Consider the following 19,509-nt stretch of genomic DNA (forward strand, 5'->3'; position numbering starts at 1 on the left):
AATGTGATGAAGTTAGTTGCTCTAAACATTTTACTGCTCCTTCACTCTCTTTAACATCCTTTGGCTCGCTCACTGGTAAGAAGAACTCGTGGTTGCCCAAGCTCCAGACTTCATCCTGGAGCTTATCAGCTCTTCATGGGCTTCTCCCCCATAAACTGCTCTACATGGCCTTTCACATCCATGTATTCTTTCAATCTACATGACATCCCCTATGGAAAAAAAAATTGCCTTGTTTAATTGTTTGCAGAAGGAGGACTTGGTTTCAAGCTTTCCAGCCCATAATTTCATCTGACACCCTCAGCTCCTCAGCTTCCTATAAAGAACAACAATCATTCAGCTTTCACCTGCTCCAGGCCAGTCCCCCTCCGGCCCACAAGCATTATTTTGCATCCCACGCTGAATTTAACGTGCTACGTTACTTTTACATTACTATTTAGTTTCTCGTTACCATGACACTATCCACATTTCTTTGCAGGCAGCTTTCGCTTTGAGGACCCTAAATAAATTTAATGCCATCAGCAAATGACACTTGCTTATGACCGATCCCCTGCATTGCAGCATTTCAGTGAATACACACATTTCTTGGGGATTGTAATTCTGACCATTATTTCCTATCTTCTAACCAGTAATAAATCCAATAGAGGACCAGTCCCCACTTTACTAATTTCTGAATTCTTTTCTTTCCCTTTTTCTTTATGGCATCATGTTTGCCCCCTGGAAAGCATTTGGCAGACCAGTATCAATCAGGGAAAATCCTCCTCACAAAGCAGTCAGCCAGCTGGAAAGCTGTCTAGCATCGTGGTGAGCTGAATGCAAAGACCCATGAAGCATCCCCTAGACTGCACTTATTAAGTGACAAAGTCAGACAGGAAAAACCCTCTGCTGAAATAAATCCCTTCTCCTTCAAACCTGGGCTACAAACCATGGGTAGTCAAGAGGATGTCCTACAGGTGCTCTGATCATCATGTGCACATGATGTTCCTTCACCAGTACAAACTGACTGGAGCCCACACAGACTTCTCACAGCACCAGGGCTGCCTCTCCACAGCCTTCTCAACTTGTAAGAAAAAGATAAAACAGAGACTGATTACTGCTCAGCGATGAGTAATGTTCTGCCAACCTGGCAATCTCAAACAAGGGAGAGTCTAAATAAAACTCCATCACTCATAAAGCTATGTGGCCACCTTGCAGCCTGAAAATGGCCTGCCAAGCAACAGCAGAAAAACACCCCTTAAGCTCTCTTGCTAGAACAATTTGGAATTATTTCATTAGACTATAACAAGCACTCAATCTCCCAGCAGTATTCACATGCCAAAACTTCTCAGATTTACATTACACCTCCTCTCACACTAAAATTCTTCATAACTCATGTTTTACCCTAGGCTCTGATGTTTTTGAATTTTTTTCTTCTGATTTCCTCAAAAAAATATTATATGCATCTCAAAAATGTCTTGTCATCCTCTCTGGTGCAGAAAATAATTTGGTTTTCATCGGCTACTGAAAGGTGTGCTCTGTGGCCCCAGCTCAGATCCCACTATAGGGCTGCTTCCAACAGCTTCCCGGAGCAAATCAAATCAAGAGTCTCTCAGAACTGGCATGCTAACAAAGACTGCAGTTTTCCCTCTATTTCTTGAATAAACACACCACACTGCTAAGCCAGCTTTCTTGACAAATCTCACACTTCTAAAGACGGTCAAAAACGGGGTTGAAAGAACCCCGTGAGGTGTCCGTACTTTTCTCCTACCCCAAAGGATACGGTCCACGCTTAAACCCATTCAGGGCACGTACAAGTGCCAAGCACTTACTATGCTACAGCCAGTCGTTCTGTACCATAGCCTCATCTTCCCTACAAACACGTGAAAGGAGGTTGCAGAGAGCTGGGGATGAGCCTCTTTAATCAAGTAATAAGTGATAGGACAAGAGGTAATGGCCTCAAGTTGCGCCAGGGAAGGTTTAGACTAGATATTAGGAAGTATTTCTTCACAGAACGGGTTGTTGGGTGTTGGAATGGGCTGCCCAGGGAGGTGGTGGAGTCCCCATCCCTGGAGGTGTTTAAGAGTCGGGTTGACCCAGCGCTGAGGGATCTGGTGGAGTTGGGAACTGTCAGTGCTAGGTTAACGGTTGGACTGGAGGATCTTCAAGGTCCTTTCCAACCTAGATGATTCTGTGAAATATATGGCTGGGCTGTATATATTAATTAGAAACGCATCCCAAAAGCAGAGAAGACTGTGTTTTCCTGCACCAGTCACAAAAGCAGAAGTACACAAATAGTTGGCACCGTGTCCCGAGCTGACCGGGGAAGGAAAACGAAGCAAAACCAACAGAAAGCAATTTTTAAGCAAAATCTGACTATCCCATAGTTGCTTACTAGTAAATTACTGGTTTTAAAAAGATTCTCCTAGAAAACATGAACATTATCTGCTAGGATTGTTAAAACACTGTACGAAAGTCAGCAAATGTTTTACTTAATATTTAAGGGCCTGTAGAGACAACCGACCAGCGAGTTAACTGCAAACGCTGTCTTTATTACGAGCGTATCGATAATACCAGCACTACGGTGTTTCCTGCCTTGATTTAGGATTTAATGCAAGACTTCTGGGACTGCGCTAGGCTCAGGCACTGTCTCTACTTGTTACCATTCAGTCTTCATTTGCAAATGATAATTTTTGCTTTGAATGGCATGCCTGACTGCAGGGCAGAGTAAATCCAAACCTTTTAAACTCTAGCCAAAAATTTGCCATGAATTAGGAGACTGCAGCATATTTACAATACAAAATAAAATATCTCTACGAGTGCTCAGCAGTGGCGGTATGAATAAACGCCGATTATTCTTTTTTTTTTTTTTTTTTTTTTTTTGACGGGATAATTTTCAAAGCAGCGATTTTGCAAAGACTCAGGAAGAAAACAATTTTGTTTCATTTCCATAACAGAATCCAGACCTCTAAATTCAACCTCACGAGCTACAATTATGCATAAGAACTACCACTGTGAATTTTCAAACACAATGCCTTTTATTGTCTCTTCTCATTCTTTTCTCTTCCTGTTCTCCGAGATTTTCTGTACTGTCACCCTCCGCAGAAACTTTAGAGCAGAAAGTCTGACTTGAAAGGAAAACTTTCAAGTTTTCAGGCTTCAAAGGAAAACAACAACACAAACCTTCAAACCTTCAACACAAGGTATTTGGATAGTATTTGGGGTTTTTTAGCCTTATGGGAACAAACAACAACAAAAAGTCTTTCTATTATATGGAATCTTGACGGATGAAAACTAATGTTCAGCTTTCCCATGACGGATGGAGGGGTATTTTAGTCACCTCCTTCAGAATCCATGCGTGATTGTCCTGGAGCTCGAGAAATGAAAGATGTGAAGTACTAAGGACTGCAATTCCCTTGTGCTGCATAACCTGCGAGACATTTCATTCAAGGACAGTAATGTAGCCCAGACACAAATGCAGCCACTTACTATTTACAGGAACTTCCCAAATATTGCCCTCCAATATCACTACTTTATTAATATGTTTTCCACCTGCACTAGGAGGCAGGCAGCTCTGAAGTACAAATACTGAAGATGAAACACCTACGCAGCACGAGCAGCATGAAAAGCACATCTTGCTTTCTACGTAGAAAGCATTTTTGGATGCAAGGCTTGCTTTCAAATGTAGTAACCTCCAAGCCATTAAACATCACTGCCTGGGAAATGAAGTTTCTCCTCCTAAAAGCCAGAGACGAAACATGCCTATGAATGTCACACACACTTTGGCTCTCCAAAATAGTTTAAAAATCTTCACGCTGCTTTTGAAGAAAGGCACATGAGGCTGTCGCTGCAACCCCGCACCCCAGGCAGACCCTGTTTATGGGTAACATCTGGTTGCAATTACCCACTTGATGGAATGCAAAGCAACAATTTTTGTTACCCGTGGGACTGGGAGAACAAACAGGACATTATTTACACATTAAAGAGAGTACTCACCCCGACACCACCGCAAGGAAGCCTGACAAACATCGACGTTAGAGAACCTGTAGGAAAAAGAACGGACTCTTTAAGTCAGAAAGTCAAAGTTCACCAGATTTTGGTCCAACTTTATGGCAACGCTGCAATCTTTCTGAACACAATAACAGACTGGGGTTTTCTTGCAATTTTCAGAAAACACAGAGCCAAGCCTGTTATGTTACAATGCATACATACACAATGTACATACTTGAGTTGTTCAAAAGCCTTTCCAATATAAAAGCCTCCTATAAATCACTTATTTTTATGCAAGGTTTGTGTGATGTCCTACATTTCAAGCTGTCATGCTGACTGTAAATGATTGAGATGCTACCAACAACTGCTCAGCGTGTCTTCTCAAATGAACATTTTAACCGCTATCAACTGAAGTAGGACAGGAAATCATAAAAACACCCTGATTATCAGTCATCTGCAGTTACTAGAAGACTTTGGAGCGCATGAGCTTCATAGAAGAGGAAGACAAAAGATAAACCGGTGGCAGGCAAAGAAAACATGTATTTTGACTGAAAGAGCAAAACCAACATCAAGAATTTAAGTAAAACGAAGGAAACTATCTGTAGTGCTAATTTTGCCTCTGTAAGAATTGTAACATCACTTACTGGGCTTGTATATGAGCAAATTACCCTCCATTCAAAATTCTGCAGGTTTATAAATGGTATACTGAAACAAGAACATGCTGTCTCCTATCCATCACCACCATACACGTATGACTTCTACACGTGTCTGTGCACCACAGGCAAACAGGGAGAAGGAAATATGTACCCGCAAACACTGTAAAAGATCTGGAGTACACTGCCTGAGATTCATTTGCTTGAGACCCATTTAAAGTTAGTGAAAGCTAACGGTGAAGTATACTGGGTTGAGGTTTTCTTCCCCCACCAAACCAGGTTCTTGTTCTGGTCGTGTCTATACCGAAAGAATAAATTCCCTTAAATGCTAACTACCAGCTTTGTAGAGCGTGAATTAGCCATGACAGCAGACAGACGTTACTGAGGACCATGCTGGTGTCAAATGCATCGCAGACACATACGTTACCCTTGTGACTGAAAGCGGAGTTAATGCATCTGTATTATTAATCCGAGTGCACAGCGAGATTCACTCTTTGATTAGATCCACATGAAAGTTCTTAGATCATCCTTCCTCAGACCTCCTGTCACATCTTTCACTGCTAATCCACCCATTATTTGGATATTTATCTTCTTGACAACAATTTATGATTGCTCTCCACAAATTAAAAGCAGCCTTATTTGCCTAAGTTTAAACTTGTTCAACAGGTTCCAAAGCTTTACACTGTCAAATGAGAGATGAATTTGTATTTTTCACCCTCAGACTTTCAAGGGCTTTAGCAACACTTCCAGGGATAGAGTTGTGCAACCTGCCTCGAAGGTCGTCACCTTCAAACCCGCCTGATAAAACACAGCAAATCTTTGTGATGCTCAGGATTCTCTGGGGAAACTAACTTCAGCATCAGTGGTGGGCTTCCGTCGCAAGTCTGTTCTCCTACACATGTAAAGAAGGGCACTCTTTGAGAAATGAGTAAGGCTCAGAAGTAACAAGCTACAGGACAACTGCAGAAGTAAAAGTAATCAGCAGAGCCACAATGACGCCTGCTTGCAATTCTGAAAAGCCTGAACTATTTACCCCCTTCCCGCTTTCTCCTAAAGAACTGCCAGATGAAGGGACACCCCCCTTATCATTCGCAGAAGCTTAAAAAGAAACATCCCGTGTTTTCATCCCCCAGCTTTACAAGCTCTTCCTTTTAGGCTGAGATTTCTCATGCTTTTTCTTCCTCATAGACATATCAAAGGCAAAGGGTTTACATGGCGTCAGCCACCAGAGTCGTACACATGTCAAGACACTCAGGTCTAACAAACTTACATTTGCATATGTGAGCCTCACACAAAGCTTTGGTCTCAGACTTCAAGCCTGCCATACAGTTATGCTCTAACATATTTAAAAGAACCCCACAAAGCTGTTTTGTAAATTTAAAAGGCTTTTAAACTCTCAACAGGAAAGGATTGCTGAAGAAGGGGCTGCTTGCAGTTTTGTTCACCTCTATACACAAATGCACACACTGAGGTTTTTCAGGGAGGTTTTCCCAACACATCAGTGCCTGTTACCCTCGCTCCCATCCAGCACTGTGGAAGCCATCGAGTTAAGAAACTGGTTTTAGGGCCAGCATCGCTATTCCTGCCCAGCTCCCAGAGGAGAACTTCTCCCTTGGTGCTATGCAGACATTCCGGCCAGGCTCACTCCTCTCATCCTTTCAGCTTGCCGTGCTGCCCCTTCCAGACCCCTGCCTGTCAAGCTGCCAACTTGTTTTCTCCTGCCTGATGGGATGACTGGCAGCCATGCTGAATGGTGAAGCTGTTTGCTCTTCCTCCAAGCTTGGTGCTCGGCACGGGTCAGTGCCAGCTGTGGCCCATGCACAGCTCCACGTGCCACCGGAGGACAACCAGAGAGCGGGGAGAAGCGGTCCTCTGCTGTCTGGGCAAAGATGGTCATGAGAGCTGGCAGCGAGTCCCACTGCTAGCAGCTCAAGGCCAAAATGGATTTAGGAAACAAGGTCTAAGCTCAACTAAGAGCTACTGGAAAGCCCTTGCTACTGGAGATCCTGGGGATCTGACCTTCTGTCTATGGCTGCAGCTCTTAAACAACTTGGTCTTCTTTGCAAGTGACACCCAAATAGGCAACATTTTGTACTGGAATACCCTCTGGTATTACAATTATTTCTCTTCACTATAGGGATAAACTTGATCTCTACAGACATTTTTAAATGAGTGACATGGGGGACACACAGCAAAACTACAGAAGTACTCACAGGGAGAGCAAGAACTTATCCTCCCTCAGGTTCTCTAAACAAACCATCAGGAATGGTTCAGCAAAACCTGGGTATCCCCACACCCAATATCAACCAACCAAACTGCTTGTATCTCCAAATGTATCTGTGAAAGTATTAAAACAGAGTGTGCCAACAGTCAAAGAGGGAGCGGAAAAGTATCTCAAGAGGATCTGACATTTGAATGAACAGGAAACACTCAGTGTTATCAGTCCACTCTAAAAAAATGTATCTTGCGAGGGGTATCTCCAAAAGGAGAGGGGTTAGGGTGATGCCCTGCCCGCTCAGCCCCCGCCCCGCAGATGATGACCACTGCCTAGTTCAAGCTGGCAAAGCCAAGGGGCCAGATGCTGGAGGACTGCCTGATCCCACCGCAGCAGATGGTCAGGACGCACGTCCTCACGCCCCTTCAGCACTACAGGTCAAGAATTTCCAGAGAAATCAGTCAGCGTGAAGGTGGTGCAACCTCAAATGAGGAGCCTTCTCAGATCTACTACGGAAGATTTATGCGTTGTTTCTTTGGACTGGTGGATATGCCTTATGCAAGGCGAGAGTTTTACACTACCAAGGATATGACATCATAAATTCTTTAAACTTTACATACTAGCTGTGCTATCATTCAGCCAGAGGTGTCTACTTGTCGTTTCTCTGGGTTTTAAAGAGGTGGTAAGTTAGCTATAAATACAGTGCTAATTGCATGTTTAAACAACTGGCTAATAGCTTTCCTCTTCAGGGATCTAATGTACGTACTGAATATGTTGCAAAATCTTTCCAGTTCTTTTGCTGCGACTACTACATCATGCAGCCCATCAAATTAAACCTCTTTATATCATCCAAAGTCAAGCTAATCCCAAAATAAACTTTCTCAACTTCTAGGTTCCAGAACTTTTTGCTGATCCCCACTTGAGAACTTGCCTCTCCAGCCTATCACCTACTGCTGCAAAAAGGCACAAAGTAAAGGCAGAAGATGATGTCTCCACAGAGGTAAGGTGCTAAAATCAATGTGGTTTGGTTGCTATGGGGGGTTGGTTATCTGAACAACCACCCACTAGATCTTTTGCAGGGAAAATGTCTATCTTTTACAGCAGATGCAGCCCTGTTTCAGGAAGATCCAGAGGCCAGTGATAGGGATAAACAATCTTACTCCAAAGTAAACAGAAGTCAGACTATTTAAGAGGTCCCTGCATCTTTCTTGAGGATTATCCACACAAAACTGACAGTTATTTTTTGATGTCTACGCAGCTGGTCAGTGCTGCAGATCCAGGTCCTTAGTAGGGTGTTCCAGTTCCTACCTAGCAATGGATAATTTTCTAACATGCAGAGCAGAGTGTCCAAGGATAAAATAAAATGTCTGCATTACCTTTCCTCCTCAGAGAAACTTCCTTCTAGGTTTTGAAGACATCAAAGAAAGGAATTTTTAGTTATCTAGGGTTTAGGGATCTACCTGAAGGGAGATGTATCTTCTACAGCTCTCAAGCAGACACTGAACAAAGGTGGAAAGAACGCTCTTGGAAACTGCCTAGAGCTGAGGATGGAGGCAGCCTCACGTCCCACCTCTCACACTGCTACTGCTAAGTGTTTGCCAGAGTCAGGGCTGACGGGGGTGCTGGAGGTCAGGAAGGGGACACCACCCCCACCCCCCTAGGGAACGATACCTAGAAGTTTCTTGCTGTCCAGTTTCTGTCTGTTCAGAGGGTTTGTGCCGTACAGCAGCGTATGGGCTTCCGAGTGAACTGTCTGCAGCTCTTCTAGAGTTGCTTTTCTTCCACGAATGCACTGAAAGAGGCAAGAAAAGGAGTGATGAAATCACTAAATAACTGCTTAACTCTCTTTAAAGAACTTTTTCCTTAGCAAATCATGAAGATAGTAAGCAAAAAACGAAAATGGGTACTTATGTGAAAAAAATTCATTGTAAGACAGATTTTGGTTTAATCTTATCCAAAATACTAGCTTGAGATATAAAGTTATCTTTAGATTTTTTTGTGTTTTAAAAATATTACTGCAGAGCATTTGCTAAATGACACAGGTATTGCTCAACCACTTAATTGCCAGGATTTCAGTTATAAGCCATTATAAAGTGACCCACTGTTGGAAATGCATCCCCCAAACCACCCCTGACACACCCCACCACGATCATTAAGCTAACCTAAAAAATTCTCCCAAACACACCACTTTCCAAACTGAACCTCTGAGCAATTAAGGGTCAGTTACAAACTTTCTGCTCTAAAACTCATCTTGGAAATCCCACAAGATTTCATCTACTGCAGATTGTTTTCTTATAGGATGATGCAGGTGGAAGTACTGTAGCATATGTGCTCACCCCTGCCAGCTGAAACCCAGAAGGGCAGATGCACATGGAAGTCAAAACCCTGGCTTCACTCAAGGTCACGGCAAAGCTTTTACTGATGTCAGCAGGACCCAACTTCACATCTTACAAATTGGGGATCTTTTCCCCTTTTCTGTCACAGGGGTCCAGCATACCTTTGGGACTTATCTTTTGTTGCCATCACCCACTTGCAATGGAATATACGTCTGCAAGAACAAAGTGCTACTTGGAGATGCTGGATCTTGGGCGTACAAGGACCATGCCATGGCCTCTTGCACAGGAGGCAGTGCTCCCCAGCAGGCAGACAGCGCCGAGGGGATATCAGGTATACCAGAGAAGGCAACCAACTCCCGGCAGCGGAAAAAATACCTCACCTTTTTAACTGGGAGCTTGGCACTGCCTCCAAAATGTTGGCAAGGGAAATATGCAGCGAGTCAAAAAAGTGCTAAGGTCAGGATAAGTCAAGAGGTGGCCATGTGAGAGAGGAAGGTTATTTAGAAAAGAGGATTGCTTTGCTTCAGAAACATGCATGCACTCCCTCCTCCTCCAATAAAAATAAAAAAAAAAACCAAAACAAAAAGAAAGAATTATTTTATATGGCTTAGAATTACTTCATGATATTTGGTCATGATTTGGACTAAAACACTTTAAAAGGAGTTGTCACTTTGAGGGACACGAGAGGAAGGAGAGGATTATTCTCCTCTGCAATAGTAATACTAAAATATAAATAGTTAACAGCAAAATGTTGGAAGGCTCTCTGAAAACCTCTTGTAGAGGTCCCAGGGTCACCCAAAATGTGAGTCTCAGCAACGAGCATCCCGCTGCGCAGCCCACGCAGGATCGCACGCGCCTCCTGCACAGCCTTCGCCGTGGCTTCGTCGAAGCCAGTTGCTTTTTTAAGACTTCCACGTTCCTGGAGAAGCAGAGTTTCTAATGAGAACACACAAAAAAAGGAGAGCTTAAAGGGAAAAAAAGGAGGGGAAAAAAGAAATCACACTCCTAAAAAGAATAGACTTTCAAATGGAAAACTTGGTCTGAAGAGAAGGTCAAACAGTGCCTCTCGCCCCCGAGAGCTGCCGCCGCCGCTCAGAAAGCACCGCTGTGTGCTGCTGACTTTGCAGGAGAGTGCTACAGACAAGATGCTTCAAAGGCATCGGCACTTCCAGCCAAGCAGAGCCTGCTCTCACACCGTGCCGCCGTCTCGGGCTGCAGCCTGGCCCAGCCACAGCACCCCGGGGTGGAGCGTGCCGGGAGCACGGGGACTCCAGGACCTCCACGCTTGAAGCATGGTCCACAGAACAAACTCGAGGGATTGTTTTGGTCTCAAACCTTCAGCATAAGCCTCCATCATGTGTTGCAAAGCGCACAGGAAATCACTTTGTAAAACCGTTTGAGGCATAAGGCGGCAGAAACCAAAGCACGGCTGGAGCACTCATGCGCTCTGCCTCGCCTAATTTTGGCATTTCTGCTCTCCAGTTCCTCTTTCATTTTCTCCGTGCTCTGCTCCACCACCTAGGTTTCCTGAGGTTAATGATGAGGCAAAAATACAGCATCCCATTAAAGAGGCAATAATCACAAAAATGCTAGACCCAGAAGGGATGGAAATATCTGGCAAATCCCCCTTGAACTTTTATCCTGTCTTCCTTTTTTGTTCATGGTAAGCCTGCCTCAGTCCCCCCTTACAGGCTTTTACAGCTTCCCTCTAACCCATATGCCAACTCTCTTCCTTTGAACAAGACGTACTGACCCATTTTCAGCTGCTACATTTAGGGGACGTACAAAAATAGCATTTTGCATTTCTTGGCGTTCTGTGAAGACACCAGGAGAACGGCAGCCCGTCGCAATAACGCGCCAGATCTTCTGTGGATGCAAACGGCTTCAGCTCCCCAGGATGGGGAAGGGCTGTTTGCATTTCAAGTGGGTGGCCCTACCAAGCCATCCAAGCTCCGTGCTCTTTAGGAGGGTATCAACACCACCCTCCTCTCCACGTGACACCCATAACCAAATAGAAGCTACAAGTGGATGGAGAACTTTGTTCTGTGCCGCAAATAAAACACATTCAAGGAAAAAGCTACTACTTACTGAAACAAATATATATATATCACAAATGTCACAGCAAACATTGCCTGGCTAGAAAGGATTATGCTCTAGAGCCTTTTGCACCTTTCTCATCTCCCAGCTCACACGCCACAAGCTTTGTCCTTGGCTCTAACACAAAGACAGCAAGAAAATGAATTCAACCCCCCCCCCCCCATTAAGTTAGAGAACACAACACATCCCTCACTCCTGTTTCCAGACCCGTAATGATTTGTATCTCAGTCCACGGCTCAGTCTGCTCAGTCCTAATTCAAGCAGTTCTTCACTTTCTAAGAGCTCTTAAGTCATGATACTCTTATCTTTGAGGCTTTGTGTTGTCTTTTGAGCTTGCTCACTCCATAGAACCCCTCCTCTTTTCTAACCTCCTTCCTGGCTGCTAAACCCCAGCTTTTCAGCTCAGGAGTTGGCTTCTTAACCCTGATGAAGTGGTTGGCTCTTTACCCCGTTTCCTTGGTGCCTCTCTCTGCACGGAACCTGACCTTCGCAATGCCACACCACCTCTCTTCTCCTACTGCTTTATATTTGTACTTCCACACTCTTCATCCATTATCTTGGAGCCAAAAACAACCAACCCACCCCCGCTGCCCTCTTAGTCTGTGTTTTATTCACCCTTTCACTCCACGATGTTTCAAAAAGGACATTCAAGGTATGAATCTTGAGAGACTGTGAGCCAGATTTTGTTTCAGCTGTGGCCCCAAAAAAGTCATGAAAGTAGTTATAAAGTTTTTCTCCAGAGACTGACTTCCCAGGCACCACCACCACCACCTCCTGCGTGCCCTCGGTGCTTTGCGATAGGAACCCTTGAGCACGGAGCAGCTCTCCGGAGGCTTCACCGCCCGGACCCGTCCTGCACCCCAACCAGCCACCCGCCCGATGCTGTGCCAGGAACACCACGGACACAGCTCTGCTCCTGCAGACGGCCCAGCCCTGGCTCTGCTTTGCCATGTCAGTCCTCAGCAGCTGCAATTAACCTCCAGCTAACAGTCCTCATGCGTTAAACAACGCAGGATTGCTGCCAGGATGCGCCTGGAGATGGACCCTGGTTGAGGAACTCATTCTTCCCCACCCTAGTTGAGCAGCCCAGGGATTTGATTACCTCTGAAACAGAGCAAAATGTATTGATTTCCTCACGCTCTTGATGAAGGCTGGGGGTATTACAGTATGCTGTGATTGCGGGTTTTCGTTTGGGGGGCAGAGTCGTTTATTAAGATTGCCTCAATTAGTGTAATTGTTGCTTTTAAATTCTGAACGTACACCAGAGTAATTGCTGGATTTTATACTAACTTAATGAACAAGCAATACTCTAAACCGCAGCTGTCGTTAAGTTTGGACAACTGCTTTCACTCCAAAGGGTCATCTTTAAACTTGTGCAACTCTGCCAGACTCTTACCTATTACACGACAAATCTGGCACACATTTTCCCCTCAGCTGGACGTAAAGCAGTTTTTGGACAACTTCAGCAAATACTTATCTGTTTCACTGCTGAAAAATGAGAGGCAGGGGGAGAAGCGATATGTTTTTTAATGTTCTAAAAATATTCGTGCCCCTTCTGGATCATTTCTATTGCCTCTGAGACAAATGGTGGGAACTCAGCACTTGGCAGGTTGTCTAGGAGCCTCTCAGCTGCCTGATGAAAACAGGTTTTCACTTAGTTCATTTCTGAAATTTCAAAGCAAGTATTTGTTTGCATGCATGATAAAAATATTTATCTGTGAGTCCTTTTCTGGCTTGGGGCATGTGTGCAACAGAAACACCAAAAGAACATTTCCAGGAGACAGACACTGAGAATTATTTGAGTTTGCATGAGAAAGCAGAGCTGGGATTTATTTTCAGTGTGCAGTCATGGGGAGGAACAAGAGCTGTTAAACTCCTGGAAGAGGACAGGGATCCAGTGGAGTCTCGTCTGATCCCACACAGTGTGTACAGGGATTATTTACTACGCAGGGCGCTGTGTTTTTAATCCATGTCGAGCAACTACTTGCAACCAACAGGATCAAACTATATCCACACCCAGACCACAGCAAAGGGATGTTAAGGAAGGAAGGGGAAACGTGAGGATATGGAAATGTCAAAGTTCAAACTGTCCTTTTACAAATATGAGTTGCAAGAAATGGATTTAACTACCTAATCACAGACAATTTTCACATCAGGCCTCTGGGCTTACTGAACTGGCTCATAATATCTGAGGCACAGGACAACAGACCTGCAACAGTGAAGATAAAAATGAGCATGCACAGATGTGTCCATCAGCTAAAAAAAAAAAAAAAAAGAATAAAACAGGAGCTCAGCAAAAAACTAAGTGTATAGTTGAGTGCTGTAATCCAGGTGTTGCTGCTGACTCGCTGCAGACCTAGTTAGTACTAATTCTGAAAATACTCACCTCCTTCCGAGTGTAGATGGAGCAGTTATAATACATTAAAAAAATGTAGATACATAACAGGCTGCATCGCCATCCTCATAGAAACAGCTCTGTTAAAGTTTTGCACATCACATGCACACTGCTGCAGGTGGGGACAGGAGGCACAGCTTATGCTGTCCTGCATGGAGCTTCAACATCATAGAATGGTTTGGGTTGGAAGGGACCTTTAAAGGTCATCTAATCCAAACCCCTGCAATGAGCAGGGACCATCTTCAACCAGATCAGGTTGCTCAAAGCCCCGTCCAATCTGACCTTGAATGTTTCCAGAGACGGGGCATCTACCACCTCTCTGGGCAACCTGTTTCAGTGCTTCACCACCCTCATCGTAAAAAATGTCTTCCTTATATCTAGTCTGAATCGACGCTCTTTTAGTTTAAAACCATTACACCCCTTGTCCTATCACAACAGGCCCTACTAAAAAGTTTGTCCCCGTTTTTCTTATAAGCCCTGGGAGGCCGCTCTAAGGTCTCCCCAGAGCCCTCTCTTCTCCAGCTGAACCCCCCCAACTCTCTCAGCCTGTCCTCACAGGGGAGGTGCTCCAGCCCCTGATCATCTTCGTGGCCTCCTCTGGACCCACTCGAGCAGGTCCGTGTCCTTCTGATGTTGGTGCCCCCAGAGCTGGACACAGCACTGCAGGGGGGGTCTCCCAAGAGCAGAGCAGAGGGGGAGAATCCCCTCCCTCGACCTGCTGGCCACACTGCTCTGGATGCAGCCCAGAATATGGTTGGCTTTCTGGGCTGCGAGCACACATTGCCAGCTCACGTCCAAGTTTCCATCCATTAATACCCCCAAGTCCTTCTCCTCAGGGCTGCTCTCAATCCACTCCTTGCCCAGCCTGCATTGATACTAGGCGTTGCCCTGACCCAGGTGCAGGACATTGCACTTGGCCTTGTTGAACCTCATGAGGTTCACACAGACCCACCTCTCAAGCTTGTCCAGGACCCTCTGAATAGCATCCTGTCCCTCAGGCGTGTCAACCGCACCACTCAGCTTTGTGTCATCAGAAGGCAACAGGGATTTGAAAAAGTACTGTAATTACTAAAAGTAAGCGTAATTATTAGGCCAGACTGCAAAATTCCTTCTAAATCAGTCCTATCATGGAGTATGTCCCACAGAATGAAGCTTTCTACATGGTAAGTCTACAGCATTCCTGTCCTTGTGGTCAGGACACAAATCCATTGTCCCAGGCAATGCCAACAGCTCACGCCCATGCTCCAAACTAGCAGCAGAGATCACTCGTGCCAAAAGCTATTCCCTTGCCACCTGATGTGAAGGTAATCTTCACTGAAGGAAACCCCTATATTGATTGCTCTCCACTCTGCTCACTGATAAAGACAGGTTGCAACTGAGAAAGACTCTGAGGGCAGGGAAGTGATCAAATGGCTTTGCAACGTGGAAAAGAATTACATCGGTCAAGGACATTGGAAAGTGAATGAGTGGCTCCAGAAAACACCCTACAAAGAACAGAAAAGTGACAACGTAGGAAGAAGATGGAAAAACAGGGAAAGCTTGTGCCCATCAAGGCCCTGAGAAAAGTTAAGATAAAGAAGGAAACTTTAACGCAGGTCTGGGCAGGACTAGTAGACGGTGGGGGTAAAGGAACAGGAAAGCTAACGAGAGAGAGAAGCAAGTGCAATTGGAGCAGCTGGTTATCCTGAAATGGCGTAAGAAAGCCATCAGAGAAGAAAACACTGGGATCGAGGCAGGAAGCTAACATCACATATTTATGTTTTCAGAAAAAGGAACAGTCAAGATGAGTCAGAAGGGAAACATAGGTGGAAAGCAGGTGACAACTCCAATTGTGAGAGCAACTGAAAATACCAAATTAAGGAAAGTAACTGTTGCCTGGGATCATGCAGTGAAGAACTGACACACTAGAGAACATCTGTAACACAAATTTAGGACACAAGGCAATTAGCACTGCACAATTTAACTCCTGCTTCTAAACAGAGGAGCTAGACAGCAGTGGGGTGCTTGGTGTTTGTTTTGGTTTTTTTTTTTTGGTTCCAAATAATAAACCCAAAATCCAGTTAAATGGGTCTCCATAGACAGAAACAGGTTTGAAGTTCTTCCTTACTCTCTTCAGGGATAAATAAGGGTACAACGGGGAACTTTAGCCAATGGCAATGCTGCCACCACGTGGATGTCTTTCCTGATTGCTCAGAAAATATTTCTAGCCAGATGCTGACATAAATCAAATATACTGTGTGATTCAGTTTCCTCAGCTGCTCAAAGAATTGATGAACACACGCTACCATTAAGTTATCACTGCTATTAGTTATGAATAATAGTTACTATTAATCACAATTATTAATCATTAGCCTTTGTATTTTAGTATCTAAGCTTTTCTCTTAGTTTGCCTTGCTCTTAAAATATTTATGTCCAATAAGGTTAGTTTAACCTCCTGTGATGGAATAGTGCTTAGTAACATCTTCCTACCCTCATTCTTTTTACAGTATCTTCACCACAGGTTGACCATTATTTATCAAAGAGTAATAAAGTTATTAAACCTCAGAAATACAAACTTGTTGCTCCACAGCTTTTGTTGTTATGATTGGAGTGATGACAAGTAACATGGCTACTTTATGCTGTGCTCTTATCTTTGGCTGCTTCAAAATGCAACTCTTGGTAGAGACTTCCAGTTTATAGGGAACAGGACTGAAAATTACAGAAGCAGCTTCACTGCAACATCGGGCAAGAGCATCCTCTAATGTTTCATGAAATTTCTAACAGTCATTGCAATGCAATGAAATCAGATCGCTTGAAAAGTACCCCTGACAGACGCACACTCACGAACATAAGCAGTCATCTAGGAATGGATTAAATTCAGGCCACAATGGCAAAACGCTGCCAACAGCTGGAGCTATACAAATTTCAAGCCAGAATGCAGCATAAAGTTTGCACATCCAGCTAGAAGTCAACAGCCAGAGCTGCAGGTTTGGTACATATGCTACCGTCAAGACCAGAAATCAGCCCCACAAAATGCTCATAAATCCAGCAGTTGAATCGACCAGACAAATCCAAATTCTCCCTTTCTCCCAGGCCCACCACCTCATCTGCCCCTTTGCTGGTATTTTTATTACCTCACACTTGCCACGGAGACCCGTCTCCTGGAGCCGGGACCAGATGCTCTGGATCCTCCCCGCGTGCTCTGGGTGGCTGTTGGTGTTTCCACAGGTACACTGGTGTTTCAGCATCAAGGTGTCATATACAAGGCCTGCAGCAGAGGTTACAAAATTGCTCTCGGTTAAAAAAAAAAATAAAATTTGCCAGATATATGGAAAAAACTCTCCTTTTTTTTTTTTTTTTTTTTTTTTTACAACAGTACTTTATATTCAACTGAACACTTCTTAGACAAAGACTGTGTGTTTTACCAGGAGTCACAGGGCTCTATGAAATGAAAATCCAAGATGCTGAGACAGCATCAAACCTGCAAGGATCCCTTCCTCTGGAAATCCTCAACGGATCTGGTAAAGAAATTAGTCACCAACATCTCTGCAGGCTGAAAGTGTGAGAGTGACAGAAGAAGGTGACAACTGAAAGCATCAGCATGAATACAGAGGTGCCAGCACAGGAACGTGATCTAGGAGGGGACCGACTCGCAACTTTTCTGCTGGGTACTTTTATAATTGCTGCTAAAATGACTCTAGGGCTTGGGATTAAAAACCATAAGGAATAAGTCGTTAGCAGGTACCCTGCTTCATAAAATAGTTTGTGCTGAAGTCTTTGCATCAACATTATTTGACAACATGCTAATTAAGGCTATTAGCACACACTTGGGCATAATTATTCAGCACGATATGTAGGTATTTAGCAGTGTTGTTTCATTTGAACGTGGGAGTCAGGCAGCTAAATCCCCTTGCATTACCAAGTATTTATGGCATGACAACAGCGTAGGAGACTTTGATTCATGCTCCAGAGTTGCCCGGGTATGTTTTTGGAAGGGGAGTTATGATTTCATAGCCAATGTTCCACTGGAGGAAAACAGCAGGTCCTCCACAGCTATGCAGTCCCAGTGACAAAAGACCTTTTTTTTTTTTTTTCCACTCAAGCAAAAGAGTTAAATGTTTAAATCTACCCTTCCCCTCAGCCACAAGCTCCAGAAAACAGAACAAAAGGGGTTGAACTTTTTTTCCCCCCAAGGAGTAAGGTTTCTTGCAAGAAATATCTGTCTGAAAGCACAGTATGAAGTTGCAAATCAAAGACCTTGATGGGAATCCAAAGCCTTTGAATTAGCAGCAAAGGCAGGAGGCATTCCCAGATCCTGATGTTAAAGGGTCTGCACTCCAAGCAGTATCGCTCCTCCGAAATCCCAGACAAGCACACCTATGCTGTGGTGGGTGGCATGAACACAGCTCAAGGAGCTTTCATGCAGCCAGTTCTGGAGCAGATAAACAGCACAATTTGCAACTGCATGGAGTTCAAAAGGGCTTGTAAGAAACCAGACTCCGAGAACACAGATGGACACACAGCCTGGAGCTGTGCATCGTGCTGCTGCACGTACCCAAGCTTGGCTTGAGCTCCAATCACACCTTTTGACTGAGTGTAGACATGTTCTGCCACTGAAAAATTTAGCTTTCCCCTCTGAGGCAAACCCTGGCACTGACACTTTCAGGTATTCAGCCTTAGGGGAGGTATCAGGCAGTTCCTCACTTTGCTGTAGGTGAGTGCAAAGGAAAAAAAAACCAACAAAACCCAAACCACATTCAGTTCTAGGAAGAGAACATAGCACTGGTTAATTGACTGCCTTTGGGTTAGCCAAAGTTCAGTTAAAGAAGATCATGCTGCAAAGCTCTGTAGAGGTCTCCCATGTTTGATTCACAGCATCAAACTTCATCAGGAGCTGCTGGGCAAAGGTAAGCACTGTAGATGTCACCTGAGAAGAAGTTGTAGCCCAGTGGTAAGGCTGGCTGTCCATGAGAACTCCCCAGTCCGAGTTCATTTAAACTAGTGCAAGGTCTGCAGCAACCTTGCCTCAGGTTGATTTATTTTTGAAGGAAACTCATCTTCAGGGGACATCATGCATTTTGACAAAGTATTTGTTACCCAAAAGAACCCCATGTAGATGTCCTCCTAGACCATACGGGACTGCACTAGATTTGGCTAATCATTCATATTAAAAAAAGGAAAGTGGTTCTGCCTTCTCTGATTTCCAGACGTATCTACAGGGACTACAACTAGGCTTTATAGATTTAAAGCCAAAAACTGCATGCATATCTATTCAACACACACATATATATATTCACAGTTAACAACCAGCCTTGAATTTAAACAGAAAGAAGTACAAGCAGCAAGTCATTCATCAGATAGCTGCTGACCTGCCTGGGTGCAACCCTGGTTCCCTTCTGTCCATGGGCACTCTGCAGGGCCAGGACTGCACCCTCTGAGGGCATCGACCTTAGACACCAAGGACTAAAAGATGGTGCAGTTGAGGCCTTCAGGTGATGGCCAAAGAGAAGGGCAATGGGAAACCACACTGCATGGACCCCAGGCAGGAGAGTTCATCAGAGAATTCACTAACGGAAGTGGGAAAAGTAAAATATAATACAGGAAAGCTATGAACACGAAGCTGCACCTCATTTGCAAAGGACACTCCAACCTGGAGATAAATCTGAGGCTAGTTCATGCCATACCTTTGTAAGTTTGTGGGAAAAAAATCAAGCATTTTCAAGTAGTGTTTTTTAATCAACCTCTTCTTGCTCAGCTCCTGGATGCCCAGACGATGCTTAATGCTGTTGCTCTAACAAATCTTTTTGCTACTTGGGAGCTGGGCATAACCTGACAGTGAATGATCCTGATTGCACTGCAAAGTTTAAAGGG

The 19,509-nt window shown here is 44.3% G+C and overlaps 1 protein-coding gene across 4 annotated transcripts in view; it reads right to left on the reverse strand.

The window, feature by feature from the left end:
* Positions 1–19,509, reverse strand: part of HDAC4 (histone deacetylase 4) — a 270,626-nt gene that overhangs the window by 36,732 nt on the left and 214,385 nt on the right. For all 4 annotated transcript variants that reach the window (XM_074829852.1, XM_074829853.1, XM_074829850.1 and 1 more), the window contains exons 15-17: positions 16,773–16,906; positions 8,503–8,623; positions 3,970–4,016 (exon numbers count right to left, since the gene is read on the reverse strand). In XM_074829852.1, coding sequence (XP_074685953.1) covers positions 3,970–4,016; positions 8,503–8,623; positions 16,773–16,906 — 302 coding nt within the window. The remainder of the gene's footprint in view (positions 1–3,969; positions 4,017–8,502; positions 8,624–16,772; positions 16,907–19,509) is intronic.

The sequence above is a fragment of the Strix aluco genome, chromosome 6 (genome assembly GCF_031877795.1).
Source record: "Strix aluco isolate bStrAlu1 chromosome 6, bStrAlu1.hap1, whole genome shotgun sequence".
NCBI lineage: Eukaryota > Metazoa > Chordata > Aves > Strigiformes > Strigidae > Strix > Strix aluco.